General features: G+C 39.3%; 1 protein-coding gene across 1 annotated transcript in view; it reads right to left on the bottom strand.

Annotated features, from left to right (window-relative positions):
• GALNTL6 (polypeptide N-acetylgalactosaminyltransferase like 6) overlaps nt 1-21968 on the bottom strand; it is a 1129500-nt gene that overhangs the window by 61561 nt on the left and 1045971 nt on the right. Inside the window, exon 9 of the mRNA XM_008705050.2 lies at nt 2010-2231. Coding sequence (XP_008703272.1) covers nt 2010-2231 — 222 coding nt within the window. The remainder of the gene's footprint in view (nt 1-2009; nt 2232-21968) is intronic.

Below are 21968 nucleotides of genomic sequence, written 5' to 3'. Positions count from 1 at the left end.
ACTTTTTTTTCGTTTGCTGTGCTGAAGCTTTGGGGAAAGAAATTTGCCATCATGTTAAAAAAAAAACTTATCCTTTCCATGTCTAATTGTGTAGACCAGAAATGGTGAATGCAAATGTTCCCATGGGCCAGGCAAGCCACGTAAAGGTGTCAGGCAGTCGAAAGCAACGAATAACAACCTTTTGCCGTAGGCTACCTGGCCTTCAGACAGTTATTCTGAGTTTTCTGGGGGAAGTCGTGTCTATTTTAGAACACCAGTGGAAGCTTTGAGTCTATTTCCAAGCCAGGAGCTTTATAAATACACGTTATGGTTTAGTCAGGTTCGAAGGGAAAATGTGACCTATTGCAGCTGGAAGTAGGAACCACAGAGGAAGCAAAATATATGTTTCCACAGGAGTTGGAGAAAAGCTTGATGAGATTTCGACTGGCTGTGGATCACGCAATGATGCTGTGAGGTCTTTGAGAGTATTCCTGAGTCACTAAGACAGGACTGCATTTAAATGACCATAGGTGGTAGATATAACCTGAACCAGAAACACCTTACAAAGGCGCTCTCCTGCTTATCGAGCAACAAATTTCTGTGTCACGCCATGCCATAGACTAAGAAAGCTCTCCTTGGGATCTACTTTACATTTCCACCGCTAGAAATGGAGTCCACGGCAGATAGCTAAAACTAATAGGAGCAGACGAATATGACTAATATTCCAGGGAAGCTTTAATGAAATGTTCAAGACGCAAAGTATCAGACCAGATCGCTAACTGGCTTAAGCAGCCAGTATTAGGACCATGTGCATATTCAAAAACATTCGGCAATGGAACATGCATGCAGTGATGTTCTTGACCTTGACTCTCACCTTTGTGCCTCGGGTATCCCAGGCACAGGTAGAGAACGACATCTTTTTGGACCCTCTTGGCAAAGCAGGCAGTGCACACGAAACATTTTCCAAGGCGAGCTGGGACTGCTCACCCAAGAACACTACCTCGGTCCCCCGGCCGCTCCTGCCATGCCCTGGGGCGACCTGCCTTCAGAGCTCTGCCAAGCCGCAGATCAGACACCAAGCAGGCTAAGGCAAGTTCTCCCCCACACCACAAAACCACGGACAATGATGAAAAGGCTCCCCCACAAGGCACTATAGTCACCTCCTGGCTTCTGAAAGCCTTGAGAACCAGGACAGCGCTAGCATCCCACCCAGCCCGCAGTTTCCCCCTCACAGCCTCCTGCTAAAAGCAGATTAAATTGCTAGGATAAATCCACCCTATCCAATTTTAGTCCTTGCCTTAGCATATGCTTTTCTCTGAGGAGAAGGCTATATAGTAACAGGACTGAATGGAACCGAACCCAGCACAATAGTCCTTTCTATGCCAAAAAGATAGAATTTTAAATTTGGGAACCAGGGCTATTCTGTTCTTTCATTTTAAATTACGAGGTGGAATCAAAAAGAAGCATTCCGAGATGGAAAGGATAGTGCTTACTGAAGCATCCGATGCGGCTCCTGCCTGCGCCAGGGCCGTGGGTATTACGGTAATGCGTTTCTTCATGATTCTGCATAGCACCTCCCGCTAGGAAAAGAGTCAGGCCGCTCCATCACCTCATCCTTGCACGTACCAGTAGCAACAAGGCTATGCACGGAGGACGGTGAGGGATTCTATCAAGATCAGGTCACACTATTGACGCAGTAGCATGACAGCTATTTGCATTCTTTGCAAGCTGTTAGGGCAATTTCACTAACCTCAAATAAAAATATTTTCCGGTGCATTAAAAAAAATCCATTTGGAGAGTCAATAGCAGCCAAGGGTTCTGGGTGGGATTATCAAGGCTGAGGGCTGAATGCTTCTCCCTGGCAATTTCTAAAAAAATGTTGCACATTCATTTCTGGGAGATGATTTCAGCTGATCTTACTTGGCCGTAGGGCAGAGGAGCGGGAGGCTTTGGCAAGCCCTACCGCCTCCTGAGCCCGGGAGAGAAGGACACCCTGGGGTAAGGGCACGTTTCATGCAGCCTCTCCTCACCTCCCCCCAGGCAGCCGGTGGGGGCTCCACTGGAGGGTAGTACTTAGGCACATCCCAGGCCACCGCAGCCATGAACCATTTGAAGTCCTTGCATTTGAGCTGTTTGCGCAGCTCCTTCTGGGCGGAGATGTCCCCGGTGGACAGGTGCCTGTACTCTGGGCGCCGCTGGTAAATGTACTCGGCGAATTCGTCCATCCAGGTCTCAGCCACCCGCTTCAGGTTCTGTGCAGCAGAAAAGAATGGCATTTATTGACCTAGGCACTCAAAGGGTGATTTTCGTTGCACTAGAATTGGAAAAAGTAGCAGAAATGCGACAATAGCAGGCCGCACTGGTTGGTGGCTTTTTAATAGGTGGGAGTTTTTGTAACTACAAGGGGGTGTGATATGGTTAGTCTGAGGCCTTGCGCACATTTCTGCTTCTGGCATGGGGTTCAACTGCCAGTTAGATAATTTATCAAAGTCAGTCAAATTTCAGCTTACGAGTACATCAACTTTCTCATCCCTCCTGTGATTTCATGATTATAAATTCTTTATTTTTCACGCAGAACCAAAGGAGTTGAAACCGGAGATAATGAAGTCCTTCTTAGGCAGCAAATTGCTTAAACCATTTCAAGGAACAGTTAGGATCTTGGGAAGAATGAGGACAAACAAGCTGTTACTCTTCTCTCCCAATTACAGAGACAACCCAGCATTACTAAATTCAAGACCTTGTGTTCCGATGATATTTTCTATGTACAATTCTGCTAAGCAGAATTCAGTAATTTCCTGCACAATGAAGTGTAATGAAGCTAAGGGAAGCACCAACTAGCCGGGCTTCTCTGCAGATGTTTCCATGGGTGAAGGAAGAGGGAGGCTGATGGTAGGGAAATAAGCATGCTCCTTGGGGGAGGGAGACCGTGTGGGCCCCGGGGAGGAAGCTCAGCACTTTCATCAGCTTTGAGATTGAGCAAATAACTCGTGCACTGCAGGCCTCAGAGTCCTCACCTGAGAACGTACAGATAGTCATATGTACCTACATCATGGGAATGGTTGTAGGATCGAATGATGTAACACCTGAAGTGGTTGGGCTATACCCGGAGCTCACTAGGTACTACAGATATTATTATTATTAGCAGAAAGTAATTGGAGGTCTAGTGCCGGGCTTGGCCACAGAGGAACTGAATTGTTCCCATGGTCTTTAGCTGAGATGAGATGTGCTCTGACACCCCTTCAAGCTCTCTATATTATATATAAGATTTTATTTATTTATTTATTTATTTATTTATTTATTTATTTATTTATTTTTTTAAAGATTTTATTTATTTATGTGACAGAGAGACAGCCAGCGAGAGAGGGAACACAGCAGGGGAGTGGGAGAGGAAGAAGCAGGCTCCCAGCGGAGGAGCCCGATGTGGGACTCGATCCCGGAACGCCAGGATCACGCCCTGAGCCGAAGGCAGACGCTTAACGACTGCGCTACCCAGGCGCCCCAGATTTTATTTATTTAATAGAGAGAGAGACAGCACAAGCAGGGGAAGCAGCAGGCAGAGGCAGAGGGAAAAGCGGGCTTCCCGCCGAGCAGGGAACCTGATATGGGGCTCGATCCCAGGACCCTGGGATCATGACCTGAGCCGAAGGCAGACACTCAACTGATTGAGCCCCCCAGGTGCCCCCAAGCTCTATTATGTTAAGCGCTGGTGAGAACAGCTGCATTGTCTAGAGGGTCTGAGTTCTGATGTCCCCAGCTTGTCGCAAAGTTTCCCAGCCAGTGTCTCGTAGGCTTTGGTTCTTGTTTTTTGTGTTCAGATTTCTTATTTCAAGTGCCCAGTAGCTGTGATATGGACCGTTCCTGTTTCTCATTTGTACTTAGAAGATAAAGTGAGCAGAATGGCTGGAAACTTTAATAAGACCCAGCATAAGTGACTCAAAGAAAAACTAGTGATATTTCAGAAAATCACCTTCTCTTAAAAATTGTTACAGAATCCTAATTAAGGCCTGGAACTATGCCCAGAGGTCTGTTGGGAGTCAGAGTCTCCAAATATCTTAGTCCCAGTAAGATTGTACCCTTTTTTGTTCTGTCCCACCACTTCCACCTCCAGTGTCCCCGATGCACCTCTCTTTCATCCAAGCTTGTCTCCCTGCATCCCCCCCAACTTGCTTCCATACGCTCCTTGGTTACTTTTGGTCACTGGCAGGCATAAGGAAGGGCTCAGTTAATACAGCAAGGTGCAGAAAAGAGACAGTGCTACAAAGACTATTCTGATTTCTTGGTTGCCTCTGAGTTCCTTCCTTCCCAAGACTCCTGACATTGAGACTGTAAGAATTTTTTTCGGAGGGATTATTGTTTGCCATCCTAACAGCATTGCCTTGCCTGTAACACTTTCCTCTTCTCCCACTCCAGTTTACCTCGACAGATGATCAGAGTCAGAATCAATGTTGTTTTGTAATATTCTGGCCCTTGTCACACATCCTGAACTGCCTGGTTTGTTTGGAGAAAGATAAGGAAACCAATGATGGTGGGAGCTCCTGCTCTGTGACGATGCCGTGTACTACACACACCTGTAACATTCATGGCTGAGTCTGCAACCTCATCTCGCCATTTACCTTTCATTCTGACAAGCGCTCCGGATGAAATGCTTGGTATTTTTATCTGTCCTTGGACAGACAATGTTTACTGATTAGCAAAATGATTCAAAGATAGAATGGGAAAAAAATTAGTCAATAATATTAAAACTTTAAATTCAAATTAGATTTTAGGCTGTGGGTACAACCTTTATCTTAAAATCCAATTATTACATAAAATGGAAATATTTAATTTCCACTACTTTATGCTTCTCTGATCAATGAAAGTGAATAAAGGCAGGGGTATATAAAAAAGCAGAGGCAAAGAGGTAAATTACCCAGGAGTAGTGAGAAAATGACTTTATTTAGTAGAGACATGCCTTAAAAATTCTGATAGCTTTGTCACTAAGCAATCTATTTTGATTTGTATAAATAAGCACTTTTAGACTGTACATTCCGTGAAGTTAGGTATAGATCTGTTTTTTAATTAAAAAACCCAGCACCCTGAATGATTCCAAGCACATGAGTGTGCTCATCTGGGCATGCTAATTGTTGAATTAAAAAATAGATTATAGGGGCGCCTGGGTGGCACAGCGGTTAAAGCGTCTGCCTTCGGCTCAGGGCGTGATCCCGGTGTTCTGGGATCGGGCCCCACATCAGGCTCCTCCACTATGGGCCTGCTTCTTCCTCTCCTACTCCTCCTGCTTGTGTTCCCTCTCTCGCTGGCTGTCTCTATCTCTGTCAAATAAATAAATAAACTCTTTAAAAATAAATAAATAAAAAATAAAAAATAGATTATAAAATGAATGTGAACAAATTTGTAGTGTATGCGTATAATGGTAAAGGCACTGAAATAGGAACAATTTTTTAAAAAGGGCTGGTGCCAAAGGGTAGCTATTTGTTGCTTTGGATTTTTTTAAAAAGATTTTACTTGTTTATTTATTTGAGGGGCAGGGTAGGAGCAGAGGGAGAGGGACAAGCAGCCCAACGCGGGGCTTGATCCCACAACCCCGAGATCAAGACCTGAGCCAAAACCAAGAGTCAGACACTTAACCAACTGAACCATCCAGGCACCCCTGTTGCTTTGGATTTTTGAAATAGAAATAGGAATTATTATAAAATTCAAAGAGGAACTGATTTGTTCAGATGCATTAAGCTGGAAACGACTCGAGGTGTCATGATAAATGTTAGCCAGGATAAGCACCATCAATAAGTAAATGGGGCAGGAGATAGCACGCTGGTAAATTGTCAACAGCTTTAGGGAAGCTAACCGGTATAGTTACGTGGGAACCGGCCTGACAGCTTTTGCATTATCATGTCCTTTTCAAATCGAAGTAAACTTGGTTGCAGGTTAGGTTTGCTGATTTCCCAAACACTCTAGAGGAAGCAGCAGGATCATGAATGTATTCCAGGGAAAATGTCAAATCATCCTTTTTTGTAGGTTTCCAGGAGACAGGAAAAGAGAAACAGCATGATAATTGCAAAAACTCTAATAGCTAGTTTCCCTTCAGCAATGAGCATTACATAAACATTTAAACATAAATACAACATCTTGCCCATTCTCGAATGTTCCCAATGACTCATTAGACATCCTCCATTATAGATGCTCTGTTCTCTGAATTGAATTTCCTACCAGGAGGAAACTTTCTAAAGAGTCGATTATTATAGTCAAGGAATAGTCCTCACTCCCAAACAGTGCAGGTGACTGGCCAAATAATATCATTCTGAAGTCATTATTCTGGAAGTAACAATACACTGTTCATTTGCCACTGTAATAGTACTTAGTTTTGGGGAAAACATTGGAACCACAGCTGAGGAAATATTACAAGCAGTTGCAAAAGTTTCACTGGCCTTTTATAGATTGTAGAATAGATTCACCCATTCCAAGAAATGAAGTAATCATACACACATTTGAGTTCATTGAGGTATTTATATGGGAGCATGTCTACACACATCCGAATACGTGGAGGTCACGGGAGAGGAGCAAAGCGGCATTTCTCACGGAAACGTTCACAGCCGTGTGCACGTGTACAGTTTCACGCAGCTGAGACATCCAATCCCATCTCTTGCCGGAGGTGGTAACCAAGAGAAAAAGAAATCAGCCTGAGTCGGCCCACCTCTCCCTAGGACTGGTTGAAGGATCACTGGTGAAGAGGCTAACGGGTCCAAAAAATGGTTAGCAAGACAAAAGAAAGAGTGAAGAACGGACTCTGGAAGACCCGTATGTACAATCATTTACTCCCAAGGATCTGAAGTTGGATCTATCAAGATTGTCTTACACACACGGAGCCAGGGGTTAGCTGGGATGCCTGCTATTGGAGATTTCAGTAGAATTGCTTCAACTACAAACTACGCATTCTTGTTTTCCTCAAGATCTGTGTGGGATCCCAGGGCTTTGTGTTCACACATTCATCCTTCACTTCGAGTTGCAGTTGGGGGACCTTTCCTTCTTATTGACGTCTTGCCACAGGCTTGCTTTCTCTTCTCGGTCACGCAGAGCACTGAGCAGGGCGCTTGTGTGCTTCTCCTCGCCTCTCAAACACTCCCCCAGGGACATCACGAAGGTGTGGACTGTGACTGCAGATGGGAGAGTGGTGACAGAGCCTCCGATGACGTAAGGTGGAATATTTGACTTCTTCATATTCTTTGGCTGCTGCAGAGAATTTCTCCTTGGCCAAAATTTCCTCTCTCTGTCTTTTGACCCCCTACTATGCTGCTATCCTCAAAATTTCTCCTTAGGTCGCCTTAGTAGGACTGCACCAGAATGTCGTCAATTCTTCTCCCTTTTCACGCAGAGTAATTCAGCTCTCTCATTGTCTGTCCCTGCTTATCCTGGCCAAACCCTGAGGCCTACCCTTCCACAGCCAAAATGTCCTTTCCAGGTGTTTTACTGGGCAAAGACGATTCCCCTAAAAGGAATTTGACAGCTAGCTCTTGAGTTACGCCCCACTGAACATTTTGTTGCAGAAGGGAAGCCCACTGTTCCAGATATTCTCCAGAGAGTGTCTAATGGCCCTCTTGAATGTCATTCTCCTACATGAGATCTCTGCCTATGGGATCTGCTCTGCTCATCGCCACTTAAAGAATGCAGTTATTCCCTGGCTTTGTCCATACAGTTTCTCCTGCTTCAATGCCCTTCTTCCTCTTATTTGTCTGATCTCACCCACTCAGAAACTCTCTTCTTGGTCCTCCCAATTAGAGATGCCAGGTAAAATGTGGGACACGTAGTTAAAGTTGAATTTCAGGTGAAGAACAAATAATTTAAAAATGTAAGTGCAATTAATAGTTGCATAATGCTTGTATTATTAATATTACATGTGTTGAATTGAATTGAATTGAATTGAATTGAATTGAATTAAACAAGGAGGCCATTAGACTGAGGTGGCTCTGATGCCATAGTGGCCTGCCATGCAAACCAAAATGCAAGCCTGTAAATGTCTCAAGGTTATGAAACCAAAACACTAGGCACAATCGATCACAAATAGACAATGAGGCCCTAAGCTATAACCCTTCAAATGATTTCCTTTCTTTGCTTTTGTATTTTTCTTTATATAAGTCTTTGCCCTTAACTACTTCCAGTTTGACATGGCCCAATTCAAATAGACTTTTGCTCAAATAAGCTCTTGACATTTTTTAAATGCTCCAGTTTATCTTTTAACACATGGGCCGTAATTATACTAAGAAAGTTATTTATCTAAAATTCAAATTTAAGTGGGTGTCCTGTATTTTTATTTGCCGAGTCTGGCTACCTTACTGCTGATATATATAGTACGCAGGTACCATGTGCTCTGTGAAGGTTTTTTTTAATTCATTAAGTGACTGTATGTTCAGAACCTGGCGTATCTTGAAGTTCTTGCCAATACATAGTGAATGGTTTGCTTCTGTGGAAATGATTCCAGAGAAGTTTCAGGCTCTCTGCAGAGAAGCCTGCTAAAACACACAGTTGATCTAAATATGCTTCCCAATCCCACTGCTTTTCTGTTTCTCACAGGTGGGATCCCGCTGGCCCTCTCTCTGGGAAGCAAGCAGGAAAGCAGCCACATCGTTTAAGGTAACAGCAGCGCTGATTGGAAGCTGGAGGTGAGGGCTCGGCATGGCTGGGATGGACAGTTTAGGGTTTACTGTTAACCTTAATCTGCAAATAAGTAGATGAAGGCCTTCTGTCTCTTCGCATCGGGGCTGGGCTCCAGCCAGGCTCTGAGTGTGGACAAGGGAGACGGGGGGAGAGGGCCCGGTCCTACTCAAGGTGAATCCAAGAGGTTTTCTCCTGCTGGTTTCTCATCCAGCGTGGATGTAACAGTTTGAGAAGGAGGGCTACGGAGCTGAAGAATACATTCATTTTTCTGTGTGGAAAGCAAATGAAGATGTCTCTAGTTCTCTATTTTTAAAAGCTGCAGACCTTCCTAAGTCTTGAGTGATAAATGAAATAAAAGCTGTTACTCTGAGCACCTTCTACGTACAAGACGTTGATCGCATCATCTCTTTTTTATGTTAGCCTCAGGTGTTTCTTGCGTGTTACCACATGCTCCTCTGTTCAACCCAAACTGGTATTAATCTCTCCTTTCTCAGTGTTGACCAAATATTTATTAACACACTTAACACATTCAGCCTTATATTAGAGGTCTTTAGAATTCAAGTCTTGTTTTCTTTGCACTATCCGACACTAAATCTTTCCTTAATTCTAACACTCATCAGGTCTCAGAATTGATATCTTACCAGGGACATTAAATCACATTCTAGCTCAGTTTATAAGAGCAGATTTCCAGCTCTGACTGATCATCTTTATTGTGCAACATGAAGAAAATAGATAGTTCCATTATACCTGCTGATTCATGACACTGCAGAAATCTCTCTACTAATTATTTCTTCTTGCCAGCAACATTTTAGACCCTGCTGTTTAATTATCCTAAAAATACAATCCCTATTCTTTTTTTCAGCAGATTATCTGGCAGTCGATGGCCTGGCCATGAGGCTGTCCCATGCATGTACTATCTGGGCCACCTCACCTCCTAGTGGGCCTCCTTTTCTTTGTGCAGGATGCAATCCTTACACGGGTACCGGCCTGACCCCAACCCACACGCTGTGCTTGTGTCGATATTAAGCTATTGTATTATGATGGGTTTATAATAGATTTCTCTTTCTTCAGCTGTCTCTCTCATTCTCTCTCTCTCTCTCTTTTTTTTTTTTTTTGGTGCTTTTCCTCCAGCAACTGCTGGTAGCTAGCAAAGCTAGTCTCAGCCAGAAACGTTTCTTGTTTGTCCCAGACACTCCTCCAGCAAGGAATTGCATCACTATCTCATGACTTTAAAAATTCTGCCTTGATTTAAACGCATTTCTTTTCTTCTCTTTCATGCTTAAGAGTACTTTAGTGGCTCCGGAGTCCCACCCCAAAGCCCTCTTATCATTGATAAAGTGATAATGTCATCCTGGATACAGCTCAAAAGAGAATCTCTTTAAGAGAGCCTCAACCTCTCTGCAATTATGCAGCCTAGCACTGCTTTCTCTCTGATCCAAAGACTTCTTTGAAGTCAGTGGGAATTCTTCAGCATAAGGACAGGATGGCTAACCCAGTACTAAAAAAGGAGGCTTCTCTGACAGGCAGTTTCCTCTTCTTCCCAAGGCTACGTGAGCTGTTGGTACCTGGTTACCTGCTCTGAGCTTTTTTGAGATAATTTAACTATATCTGTATTCTATTTTTTGGTCGGATATTTTAGAGACTGATGGTAGCTTTTCTGATAACATTTAATGTAGCCTTTAGATATAGGACCAAGAACAACTCCCCAAATTATTTAACCACATATCTTATTAAAAAATGCACATAAACCTAATCTTACAAACAGCTTTATTGAGGAATAATTGATACACAGTAAACTGCTGGTGTTTAAAGTGTTCAGTTTGGCACATTTTCGTATATGTATACATGGGTGAAACCATCATCATCATCGAGATAATGAACACACGCATCACCCCCAAACGTTTCCATATGAGTCTTTGAAACCCTCTCTCTGTTTCCTTTCTTAAGTGCCTCTACATTCATCCCCGGCAACTCCTGATCTGTTTATTTGCTTTTTTAAATTATTAAGACCTAATTTTTTTAGAGAAGCTCTAGGATCACAGCAAAATTAAGGGGTAGGTTCAGAGATTTCCCATTTACTCCCTGCCCCCATAAACGCATAGCTTCTCCAGTTATCAACATCTCCTACCCAAGTGGTCCATTTATTATAACTGATGAGCCTACATGGACACGCCATCACCCAAAGCCCACAGTTTACACTGGGGCTCACTCTTGGTATTGTGCACTGACCGACTTTCTGCTACCATGATTTAGTTGGTATTTTCTAGAATTATTTATTTATTTATATTTTCTAGAATTTTAAATAAATAGAATCATTAAATAAGTGTTTTTTGTCTGGCTTTTAAAACTAGGCATAATAATTAAGTTCCTCCGCATAGTTGCAAGCATTTTTGTTTCTTATATTGCAGGCTGTGGCTATACTTCAGTTCGTTTCTCCATTTACCTACTGATAAACATTTGGATTTTTTCCAGCTTTGGGATATTACAAGTAAAGCTGCATTGAATAGTGTTTGTGTGGACATTTGCTTTAATTTCTATCGGGAAAATATTTTGAAGTGGAAAGTCTGGGTCATATGGTAAGTAGTCTAACTTTTAGTGAAACTGCTAAACTATTTTCCAAAGTGGCTGTTCCATTTTACATTCCCATTAGCATTGTGTGAGCATTCCAGTTACGCCATAACTTCAACACTCAATATGGTCACTCTTTTTATTTTTGCCATTATAAAAGTATGGTTTTAATTTACATTTCCTTAATGCCTAATAATGTGAAGCATCTTTCCTGCACTTGTTTACCATCTGTATATCATTTTTGGTGAACTATCTATTTAACTCTTTTGCCCATTTAAAAAATTGGGTGGTTTGTTTTCTTATTATGCAAGCTTGAGAATTCTTTATATATTCTGGATACAAGTCTTTTGTTAGAAATGTGAAAAAATTTATTTAAACTAAAAAAAATTTTTACCCGTTCCTCCCACCCCTCATCCCTTACCTCTGGCAATCATCTATCTGTTCTCTGTATCTATGAGCTTTTTTTTTTTTTAAATTCCACATGTATAAGAAATCAGATGGTATTTGTCTTTCTCTATCTGACTTATTTCACTTAGCGTAATGCCCTTGAGGTCCATCTATGTTGTTGCAAATGGCAAGACTTCATTCTTTTTTTAGGGCTGACTGATATCCCATTGTATATTTATACCACAATCATCCATCAACGGACACTTAAGTTACTTCCATATCTTGGCTATTATAAATAATGCTGAAATTAACATGGGGGTGTATATATCTTTTTGAATTTTCATTTCCTTCTCTCAGCAGAAACTTTGCAGGTCAGAAGAAAATGGCATGATATACTCAAAGTGCTAAAAGAAAAAATAGTTTCAGCTAAGAATACTTTACCTGGCAAAATTATCATTCAGAATTGAAGGAGAAATAAGGAGTTTATAGACAAGCAAAAGCTAAAGAAGTTTAACATCACTAAACTGTCCTTACAGAAATCTTAAAGGGACTTCTTTATGCTGAAAAGAAAAGGGACTTTTTAGTGACAAGAACACATATGAAAGAACAAATGTCACTAGAAATGTAAATATATAGTAAAGGTAGAGGATTATTCACTTATAAAGTAGTATAATGGTTAAAAAACAAAAATAGTAAAGATAACTATGATTATAATAGTTAGTTAAGGGATACACAAGATAAAAAAGATGTAAAATGTGACATTAAAAACAAAGTATGGTGGGGGAGAGTAAAAATGTTGAGCTTTAGAATGGCATCAAACTTAAGTGTTATCAACTTAAAATAGACTGTTATAGACATAAGTTGTTATATGTAAGCCTCATGGTAGCCACAAAGCAAAAACCTATAGTAAGCGCAGAAAGGCAAAGAGAAAGGAATATAAGCATACTACTAAAGAAAGTCATCAAACCACAAAGAAGAGAGCAGGAGAAGAAGGAACAGAAAGGAAATACAAAAGCAGCCAAAAAACAATTAACAAAATGGTAATAAGTACATACCTATCAATAACTACTTTAAATGTAAATGGACTAAATTCTTTAGTCAAAAAACATAGAGTGGCTGAATGGATAAAACAAAACAAAACAAAAAACAAAAAACCAGACCCATCTATATGCTGCCTACAAGAGACTGACTTGTGATATAGGACATATACAGACCAAAAGGGAAGAGATGGAAAAAGATATTCCATGGAAATGAAAACCAAAAGGAAGCTAGAATAGCTATTCTTACATTAGACAAAAGAGATTTTGTCCTATTACAATAACTGTAATAAGAGACAAAGAAGGATGTTATATAATGATAAAGGGATCAGTCCAACAAGAGAATATGACATTTGTAAATATTTATACATCCAATATAAGAGCACCTAAATATATAAAGTAAATATTAACAGACCTACAGGGAGAAATAGATAGCAATACAATAATAGTTGGGGAGCTTAATATTCCACTTACATCAATAGATAGATAACCCAGAAAGAAAATTAATAAGGAAACATCAGCCTTAAATGACATCTTAGATTTACTAGATATGTACAGAACGTTCCATCCAGAAGTAGCAAAATACACATTTTCTAGTGTACATGGAACATCTTCTGAGATAGATCATATGTTAAGCCCCAAAACAAGTCTTAATAAATTTAGAGGATTGAAATCATATCAAGCACTTTCTCTGCCTGCTGTGGTATAAAGCTAAAAATTAATCATATAGAGGAAACTGGAAAATCTGCAAATATTTGGAGATTAAACAACATGTTACTGAACACCCAATGGGTCAAAGAAATCAGGAGCAAAATAAAAAAATTTCTTAAGACAGACAAAATTGGAAATGTAACATACCAAAATGTATGGAATGCAGCAAAAGCAGTTCTAAAAGGTAAGTTAATAGCAATAAATGCCTTCCTCAAGAAACAAGGAAAGTATCAAATAACCAACCTAACTCTACACCCCAAGAAACTAGAAAAAGAAGAACAAAGTATAAAGTTAGTAGAAGTAAGGAAATAGTCAAATCTAGAGAAAAATAAATGAAATAGAAACTAAAAAGAGAGTACAGAGATCAATGAAACTAAGAGCTGTTTTTTTTTGGAAAAGATAAACAAAATTGACAAACCTTGATTTAGACACGCCAAGAAAAAAAAGAGGACTCAAATGAATAAAATCAAAAATAAAGAGAAGTTACAACTGATACCACAAAAATACAATGGATTATAAGAGACTACTATGAGCAACAGTGTGCCAACAAACTGGACAGCCTAGAAGGAATGGATAGATGGATACAACCTACCAAGACCAAATGATGATGAAATAGAAAATCTGAACAGATTGATTACTAGTAAGGTGATTCAATCAGTAATCAAAAACCTCCCAAAAAAGTACAAGATCAGACAGCTTCACAGGTGAATTCTATTCAAAGAAGAATTAATACCAAATCTCAAACACTTCCAAAAAATAGAAGAGGAGGAAACTCTTCCAAACTCATTTTATGAGGGCAGTAAAGTCTGATACCAAAACCAGAAAAGGATGCTACAAGGATGCCAATATCCTCAATGAACATAGATGCAAAAATCCTCAATAAAATATTAGCAAGACAAATTCAACAATACATGAAAGCAATCATACACCATGGTTGAGTGGAATTTATTCCAGGGATGCAAGAATGGTTCAACACCCACAAATCAGTCAATGTGATATACTGCATCAACAAAATGAAAGCTAAAAATTATATGATCATCTCAATAGATGCAGAAAAGGCATTTGACAAAATTCAACATTCATTTATGATAAAAACTCTCAACAAAGCAGGTATGGAGGGAACTTACCTCAACATAATAAAGCCCGTATATAACAAACCCACAGGTAACATCATAGTCAGTGATAAAAACTGAAAGCTTTTCTTCTAAGATCAGGAACAAGGCATGGATGCCCACTCTTGCCACTTTTATGCAACATAGTATTGGAAATACTAGCCAGAGTAATTAGGCAAGAAAAATGAATAAAGTCATTCAAATTGGAAAGGAAGAAGTAAAACTGTTGCTATTTGCAAGTGACTTGATATTATATCAAGAAAACTATAAAGACTTCATCAAAAAACTGTTAGAACCAATAAATGAATTCAGTTAGGCTTCAGGATACAAAATCAATACACAAAAATGTGTTGCATTTCTATAACTAATAACAATCTGTTGAAAGAGAAACTGAGTCCCATTTACAACTGAATCGAAAAGAATAAATGTTTAGGAATAAATTTAACTAAGGAGTTGAAAAATCTGTATGTTGACAACCACAAGACATTAATGAAATAAATTGAAGAAGACACAAATAAATGGAAAGATATAGTAATACTTGTGGAATTGGAAGAATTAATATTGTTAAAATGTCCATACTATCTAAAGCAATATATAGACTCAATGCAATCCCTATCAAAATTCCAATGGCATATTTCATAGAAATAGAACAATTCTAAAGTTTGTCTGTAAGACCCTGAATAGCCAAAGCGATCTTGAGAAAGAAGAATAATGCTAAAGGTATCATGCATCCTGATTTCAAACTATATTAGAAAGAAATGTGATTTGTAAATATTTTCTGTATCTTGTCTTTTCATTCTCTTCACAGTCTGTATCTTGTCTTTTCATTCTCTTTACAGTGCCTTTTGAAGAGCAGGAGATCTTAATGTCAGTGCAGTTTAGTTTACCAATATTTTCTTCTAGGTGTAAGTGCCTAAAGTGTCATATTTGCCCAACCTCACAATTTTTCCTCTTTGTTTTTTTTTCTAGAAATATTTGACCATATGCAAGAATTTATTTCAACTCTATTTGCTTTCATTAATCCTTTTGTTGTCAATACTACTGTCATGATTACTGTAGCTTTTTAATATCTTGAAATCAGGTAATGTAAGTCCTCCAACTTTGTTCTTTATCAAAGTATCTTAGGTCCTTTGCATTTTCTAGATAAATTTTAGAATCAACTTGCTTCCATTTTTTATTGTGGTAAAATATGCATAACATAAATATTGCCTTTGACCACTTTTAAATGTGCAGTTTGGTGACACTAAAAACATTCACATGCTCCCAGCAACACAGTTCAGATTTCAGTTGCCACGGTATGTTAAATGTGAGTAATTGTATAAGGAACACATGTTGCTATTAGCTCTTCAAACTCACAAATCACTACGTAAATAATAAATGTGCATATTATGCTCAATGACCAATTACATCACTTCTTTCAAAATCTGCTGGTGATTGATCATTGCACATCTGTTATTCAGTTCACACACAGTTCACATCTGCTATTCAGTTCACACATAGCCAGAAACATAGTTGTGTTTCATCCTTGTATCCTATAGATAGACATGACATGACGTTTTACAAAAATGGATAATCAAAATGAGATACTTGGCTAACAAAGATGAAAGAGGAGCAAAAAAGCAAAAAGTGATAATGCTGAAAACGAAATTCAAATAGAATTTCTAGGAGAAATGACTGGCCATAGAAATGTTAATATGGCTGCCATTTGAGAGACTCTATGTATACAGCCAGGGAATTTAGTAAGAGTGTATTTTTTTTTTTTTTGTCATAAACGAGGAGAATACTTGTGATGAAAGGATAAAGAAGTCCCAGAGAAAGTGATACCATAAAAAACTTCACATCACAGGAACTATGGTAGATATTTCACAACACTGAAAGCATAAAGGATAAAATATTGGAAAGTGACCCAAACTTAAAAAAGGAATGTTACAATTTGCCAAGGCACGGAAAAAGATGCTCACTCTTTAGCATAAATTATGTGAAATACAGTTTGAATGAATGTTCTAGCTACTTCTGATGAGTATTTTTACAAACAAATGTGATACCTTAATTTTCCCCCACAAAACCAAAAAACATTCACATGGTTATGCAACCAGCACCACCATCCATTTCCATAACTTTTGTCATCTTCCTAAACTGAAACTCTATACCTAGTAAACAATAATTCCTCATTTCCTTTTTCCTCAATCTCTAGCAACCACCATTCTATTTTCTGTTTCACATGAATTTGACTGTGTAAGATATTTCATATAAGAGGAATCATGCAGTATTTGTTATTTTATGACTGGAATATTTCAGTTAGCATATATCTTTAAGATTTATCCATTTGGTAGTATATGTCAGACTTTTCTTCCTTTTTATATGACTGAATAATAATCCATTGTGTATATATATATATATATATATATATATATATATATATATACCACATTTTGCTTGTCCATTTATTATTAAGCAAATTTAGGTTGTTTCTATGTTTTGACCATTACTATGAACATGTGTGTACAAATATCTGAGTCCTTGCTTTCAGTTCTTTTGTGTATGTACTCGGAAGTGGAATCCCTGGATCATATGATAATTATATTTTTAATTTTTTGAGGAACCTCCCTACTGTTTTCCACCGTGGCTGCAACATTTAACATTTCTGCCATGTACAAGCATTCTAATTTCTATACATCCTTTCCAGCATTCATTGTTTTCCGTTTCTGTTTTTGTTTTTCAATAATAGCCATCTTAATGAGTGTGAAATGGTATCTCATCAAGTGGGTTTGTTCTGTATTTTCCCTACTGATTAGTGATGTTCCACATCTTTCACATGGCTTATTGGCCATTTGTATATCGTCTTTGGAAACATGTCTATTCAAGTCCTTTGCCCATTCTTAAATGGGGTTGCTTGTTTGTTTGTCGTTGTTGAGTTGTAGAAGTTCTTTAAATATTCTGGATATTAACCCCTTATCAGAAATATGATTTGCAAATATTTTCTGCCATTCAGTGAGTTGCCTTTCACTCTATTGATACCTGTTGATAGTATCCTTGAGGCCTAACCTTACCTAATGTTTAAGCTTCAAGGGGGCCACCTGAGGTAATCACGTCCCTTAAAGTTGGACTGATTGCTGCTGTTGAAGAACTGTTAAACAGAAAGAGCTGTATTCGTTGTCTATCAATACACAGCAAATTACCCTCCAATGGAGCAGCTTAGTAATAAACAATTTTAAAAAGCTTTCACAGTTTCTGTGGGTCAGGAAGTTAGGAGTGGTTTAGCTGGGCAATCTGGCTTGGATTTTCATGAGTTTCAGTCAGATTTTGGCTAAGGAAACAGTTATCTTAAGCCTTGAATGGGGCTGAAAGATCTTCTTCCAAGGAGGCTTACATGTTAGATAAATTGGTGCTTCCTATTGGTAGGGGGACTCCATTTTCCTTCATACAGGCCTCTCCCCAGGGCTGCTTGAGTGTCATCATGATGTGGTGGCTGGCTTCCCCCAACTCAACTCATCCAAGAGATCAAGGTGGAAGCTGCCATGTCCTTACGACCTCGCCTCAGAAGCAAAACACGGAATGATAAGAGACAATAATGGTTTCTGTTTCATTTTGTCTTGTTTATTTTTTTTAATCCCTTAAAACTGTATTTGGTTGCAGTTGTGGATCAGAATTATTTTTCATGATTGGTTTTTTGAAATTCTGAGAAAGTGGAGATAACCAGTAGCTATTGGAATTATTGAAGGAAGCTTAATATAAACTGAGGTCTTTTGTGTTCAAGGGAGGGCATATGGCCCACAGCTAATAGACAACCATTTTAAGTCTATCCGGGACCCAGAGAAGTTCCGGCACTTTGAGAACTGAAGTGTTGGTTTTTCCAGAGACAGCACTATGAGCTAGGAGTTGATGCTCTTCTTCTGAATGGTGGAGGTGGTGTGGCTTCTCCAATGGCTTCTGAGGCAAGAAACAGGCAAGTGGGAGCACAAAGAAGAAGCAAGTCATGGGTGAGACAGAGTGGGTACTGCATGTGACAAATAGGTATGTAAGTACGTGGGAGGAAGGAAGCCTTTTGGGGAGGTCTAGAAACATTGGAGAATAATCTGAAAGGTGTTCATTTCTGGCAATCAAGCCAATGGTGTCTCATGCTATCACAACATGAATATAAAAGGCAGTATGATCTTATTTGTAGATAATTAATACAATGGCTATTTTTTATTTTTTATTATTTTTATTACTTATTTTTGAGAGAGCAAGTGAGCGAGCAGGGGGAGGGAAAGAGGGAGAGAAAGAATCTCAAGCAGACTCCCTGCTGAGTGCAAGCCTTATGCAGGGGTTGATCCCAGGACCCTGAGATCATGACCTGAGCCGAAATCAAGAGCCTAATGCTCAACTGACTGAGCCACAATTGCTATTTAAGAAAAAAATATATCACAACCAGCACTTCTAACCATTGACCAAAGAGTATCGAATGTTTTGTTCCATAATAGTGAACATCCACCACAAGCAAATGGTGGTTAAACCAAATGCTGCTCTAGTATTCATTCCATTTGTTGTTAGTAGAACCTGTTTTATTTTTCATACTGTCAAAATAGGTCCCCCAAAATCTATATGTTTTTAATAGCTCATGTAGGGTCCTTAGGTTGGAAATCATATCTGTTCAAAGTTCAGGTAATCTGTGAAATTTTATTTTTATAAACTGTTTTCAGAATTAAAACACTAAAAACATCCAAGCACCACAGAGCTGCCAATTGGTTTTGACCATTTCTCCGTCTATAGAACATTAAATGGAACTATTTTCTTAACTTCAAATGTAACATCAAAAGGAGACACACTTGGGCTGGAATTGAAGTTGGAAATGGAATTTTTTTTTTTTTGGTATAAAATTGACATATACTAGTTTCAGGTGTATAACATAGTGATTCGATATTTGTATACACAGGAAAGTGATCACCATAGTAAGTCTAGTTATCGTCATTCACCATACAATTCTTTTCCTAGTGATGAGAACTTTCAAGATTTACCCTGTTGGCAGCTTTCAAATACTCATTACAATAATACTGACTGTGGCCGCCATGTTGTACATTGTACCCCTGGCAATGGAATTCTAGCCATGAACTAATAAACTATGAGAAACAAGGGTGATCAGAATGGAAATGAAATAGGACAGGCCTCAAGCACAGTGTCACTGTGCATCTACGCATCTTACGGTAAGAAGCTAATTCCACAAAATGAGTGCTTCCCATTCAGGGGCTCCTGTGGCTTCATCATCCCATCGGACTCCCGAAAGGAGGAATTATAAAGCAGCCAGCCGGGCTCCCTCTTGCAAGAGTTACATTTTTGGTTATTGAGATTGTGGCATGTTAAAATATTTAAATTTGCTTAAATTTCAGTAGCTTAATTTTGTAGCAGCAGGGACCTATTTTATCTAAGCAAGCCTTCTCCTTTCCGAGGCTCCAGTGGAGTTGTGAACGCAGGAAAATGTTCGGTTCTAATGGGGATAATGATAAAAATGCAATTATAATTCCCCCTAGCCCACAAATGGGCTCACCATGTAGTTTCTCGAGTGCTTTGAGAAAAGAAAGCTGTATAAATGCTAACTAACAACATAAAGTGCCAAGGTGCTTTAGGTAGGGGAAGGAGTAGCCAAAAGCAGACTGGAAAAGGTGCCATAGGAAAGAGAAAATAATTCCTGTTTTAATTTTGTTAAGAATGACAAGGTAAGAGTATGATTAATCATGATGGCTAATCGTCATGTAGATGCATACAATCCCCACTTAAATATTACATTTACTCTATAAAATCTTCCAATAGGCTTGGGACACCTGGGTAGCTCAGTTGGTTAAGCATCTGACTCTTAATTTTGGCTCAGGTGTTGATCTCGGGGACCTGAGATCCAGCCCTGCGTTAGATTCCGGGCTCAGCATGGAGTCTGCTTGAGATTCTTTCTCTCCCTCTCCCTTTCCCCCCGACCCCCAATCCACCTACGCATGCTCTCCCCCCTGCCAAAAAAAGTCTTCTAATAGGCTTAACAAAAAACACATGGGAAATATTGGTCCTCACTAGATAGCTCAAGAAATGCTGAATTTTGTCCTTATGGCTTATAATTTCTTGTCTCAATGCCAAGCCCTGTTTTGCACATTAGAAAGAATTAGCTACTTGATTCACAAGTCATAGCTGAGCTGAACTTGGGAAAGCACTGAGGAATACTTGAAACAATGAAACTGAGCAGAATGCTTCAACGTTGGGAGGATGATAGCATCTGTGGAAGTTTGGGGGGAATATGTAGAGCAAACGAATCGGAAGGAAAGCAAACTAAAAGTTCATTTTGAGAAGCTTTGTGGAAAATTGCTGAGTTTTAAAATAATGTAGTTGTTTTTGCCTCGCATGTTGTTTTCATGATACTTGACTCTCTGTTTAGCGTCTCTATGTTTGGTATGCAAATTCCATGTTTTACCTCCATATTGTTTAAAAATGTTAACGACAACGTGTGATTCTGTTGTTATTTCTTAAACAGACAAAAACATATGTGAATACTTAAAAAAATTCTGATGCCACTGGTTTAGGAGTTAAGGGAACAAGGGAGGGTCAAGCACTGGGACATAAGTTTTTGTTTCCTGTTTTCCCAACTCCTCTCTCTAGGTCCTTGGCAGACAGAGTAGTTTTACTTTGCCTTGTTTTCCTTTTAGGCAAAACAAGCATAAAATGTCCAGTGTTCAAAAAAGGGCCATCACTAAAGGTGAGTATGAGTGTTCTACTAGTGTTGTGTGTCAGACACTAATCTCCAGCGTGGGGCGATGTCCTTGGGTGGTGTGACATTCCATTACAAAGGGATGGCCCAATGCTATTGGCTTAGGACATATAGCATGCTCTATGCATCTCAATGGTAGGCAATCGAAAAATATTTATTGAAAAATTTCTCCAGCCTGAGCCTCTGTTGAGGCTCTAGAGATGACCCTTATCCTCATAACATGCAGTGGATTCATCCTATCTTAATGATTTATTGAAACATTATCAGCACGTAATAAACTTATGGTTGTTTTCTTTAGGGAGACTCTCATGAAGAATAAGGAAACATTATTTATGGAAGATGTTTGGATTTCTTAAATAAAAGGCCCCATCTAAAGAGAGGATATTATATTCTAAAATGTGGCCAAGAAGGGAGAGAAGCAAACACATGATTGCAGTATGTGAATCATCTTTATTTCTGGCCCTAAGTATCAGACAGCCTTATTGCCTTTTTTGTTATATTGTAAGGAAGAATTAGAGATAGTTATTGTTTTCAGAGGAATTGCTTCTGCACAGAAGTCCTAGCCATTTATGCAGGCTGAGTCTTTTGGGAAGAGTTCATCATTTTCCTGCTTTTTGGGAGAAAGCCCGTGGTAGGCCGCCGTGTCCCTGAACTCAATGATAGTTTCAGATAATGCACCTGAACTCTATAGTTTTAAGAGCAACAGAAAGACGTGCTGGCTGCTGTTGATGGCTAAGGTTGTCATGCTACAGCTCCTATTTGCTGGGCAGTTTTATGAGGGTAAACTGATTTACCATCATCGGG

The sequence above is a fragment of the Ursus maritimus genome, unplaced genomic scaffold, assembly GCF_017311325.1.
Source record: "Ursus maritimus isolate PB19 unplaced genomic scaffold, ASM1731132v1 scaffold_11, whole genome shotgun sequence".
Classification (NCBI taxonomy): Eukaryota; Metazoa; Chordata; class Mammalia; order Carnivora; family Ursidae; genus Ursus; species Ursus maritimus.
This window is presented reverse-complemented; position numbering and strand designations above follow the sequence as displayed.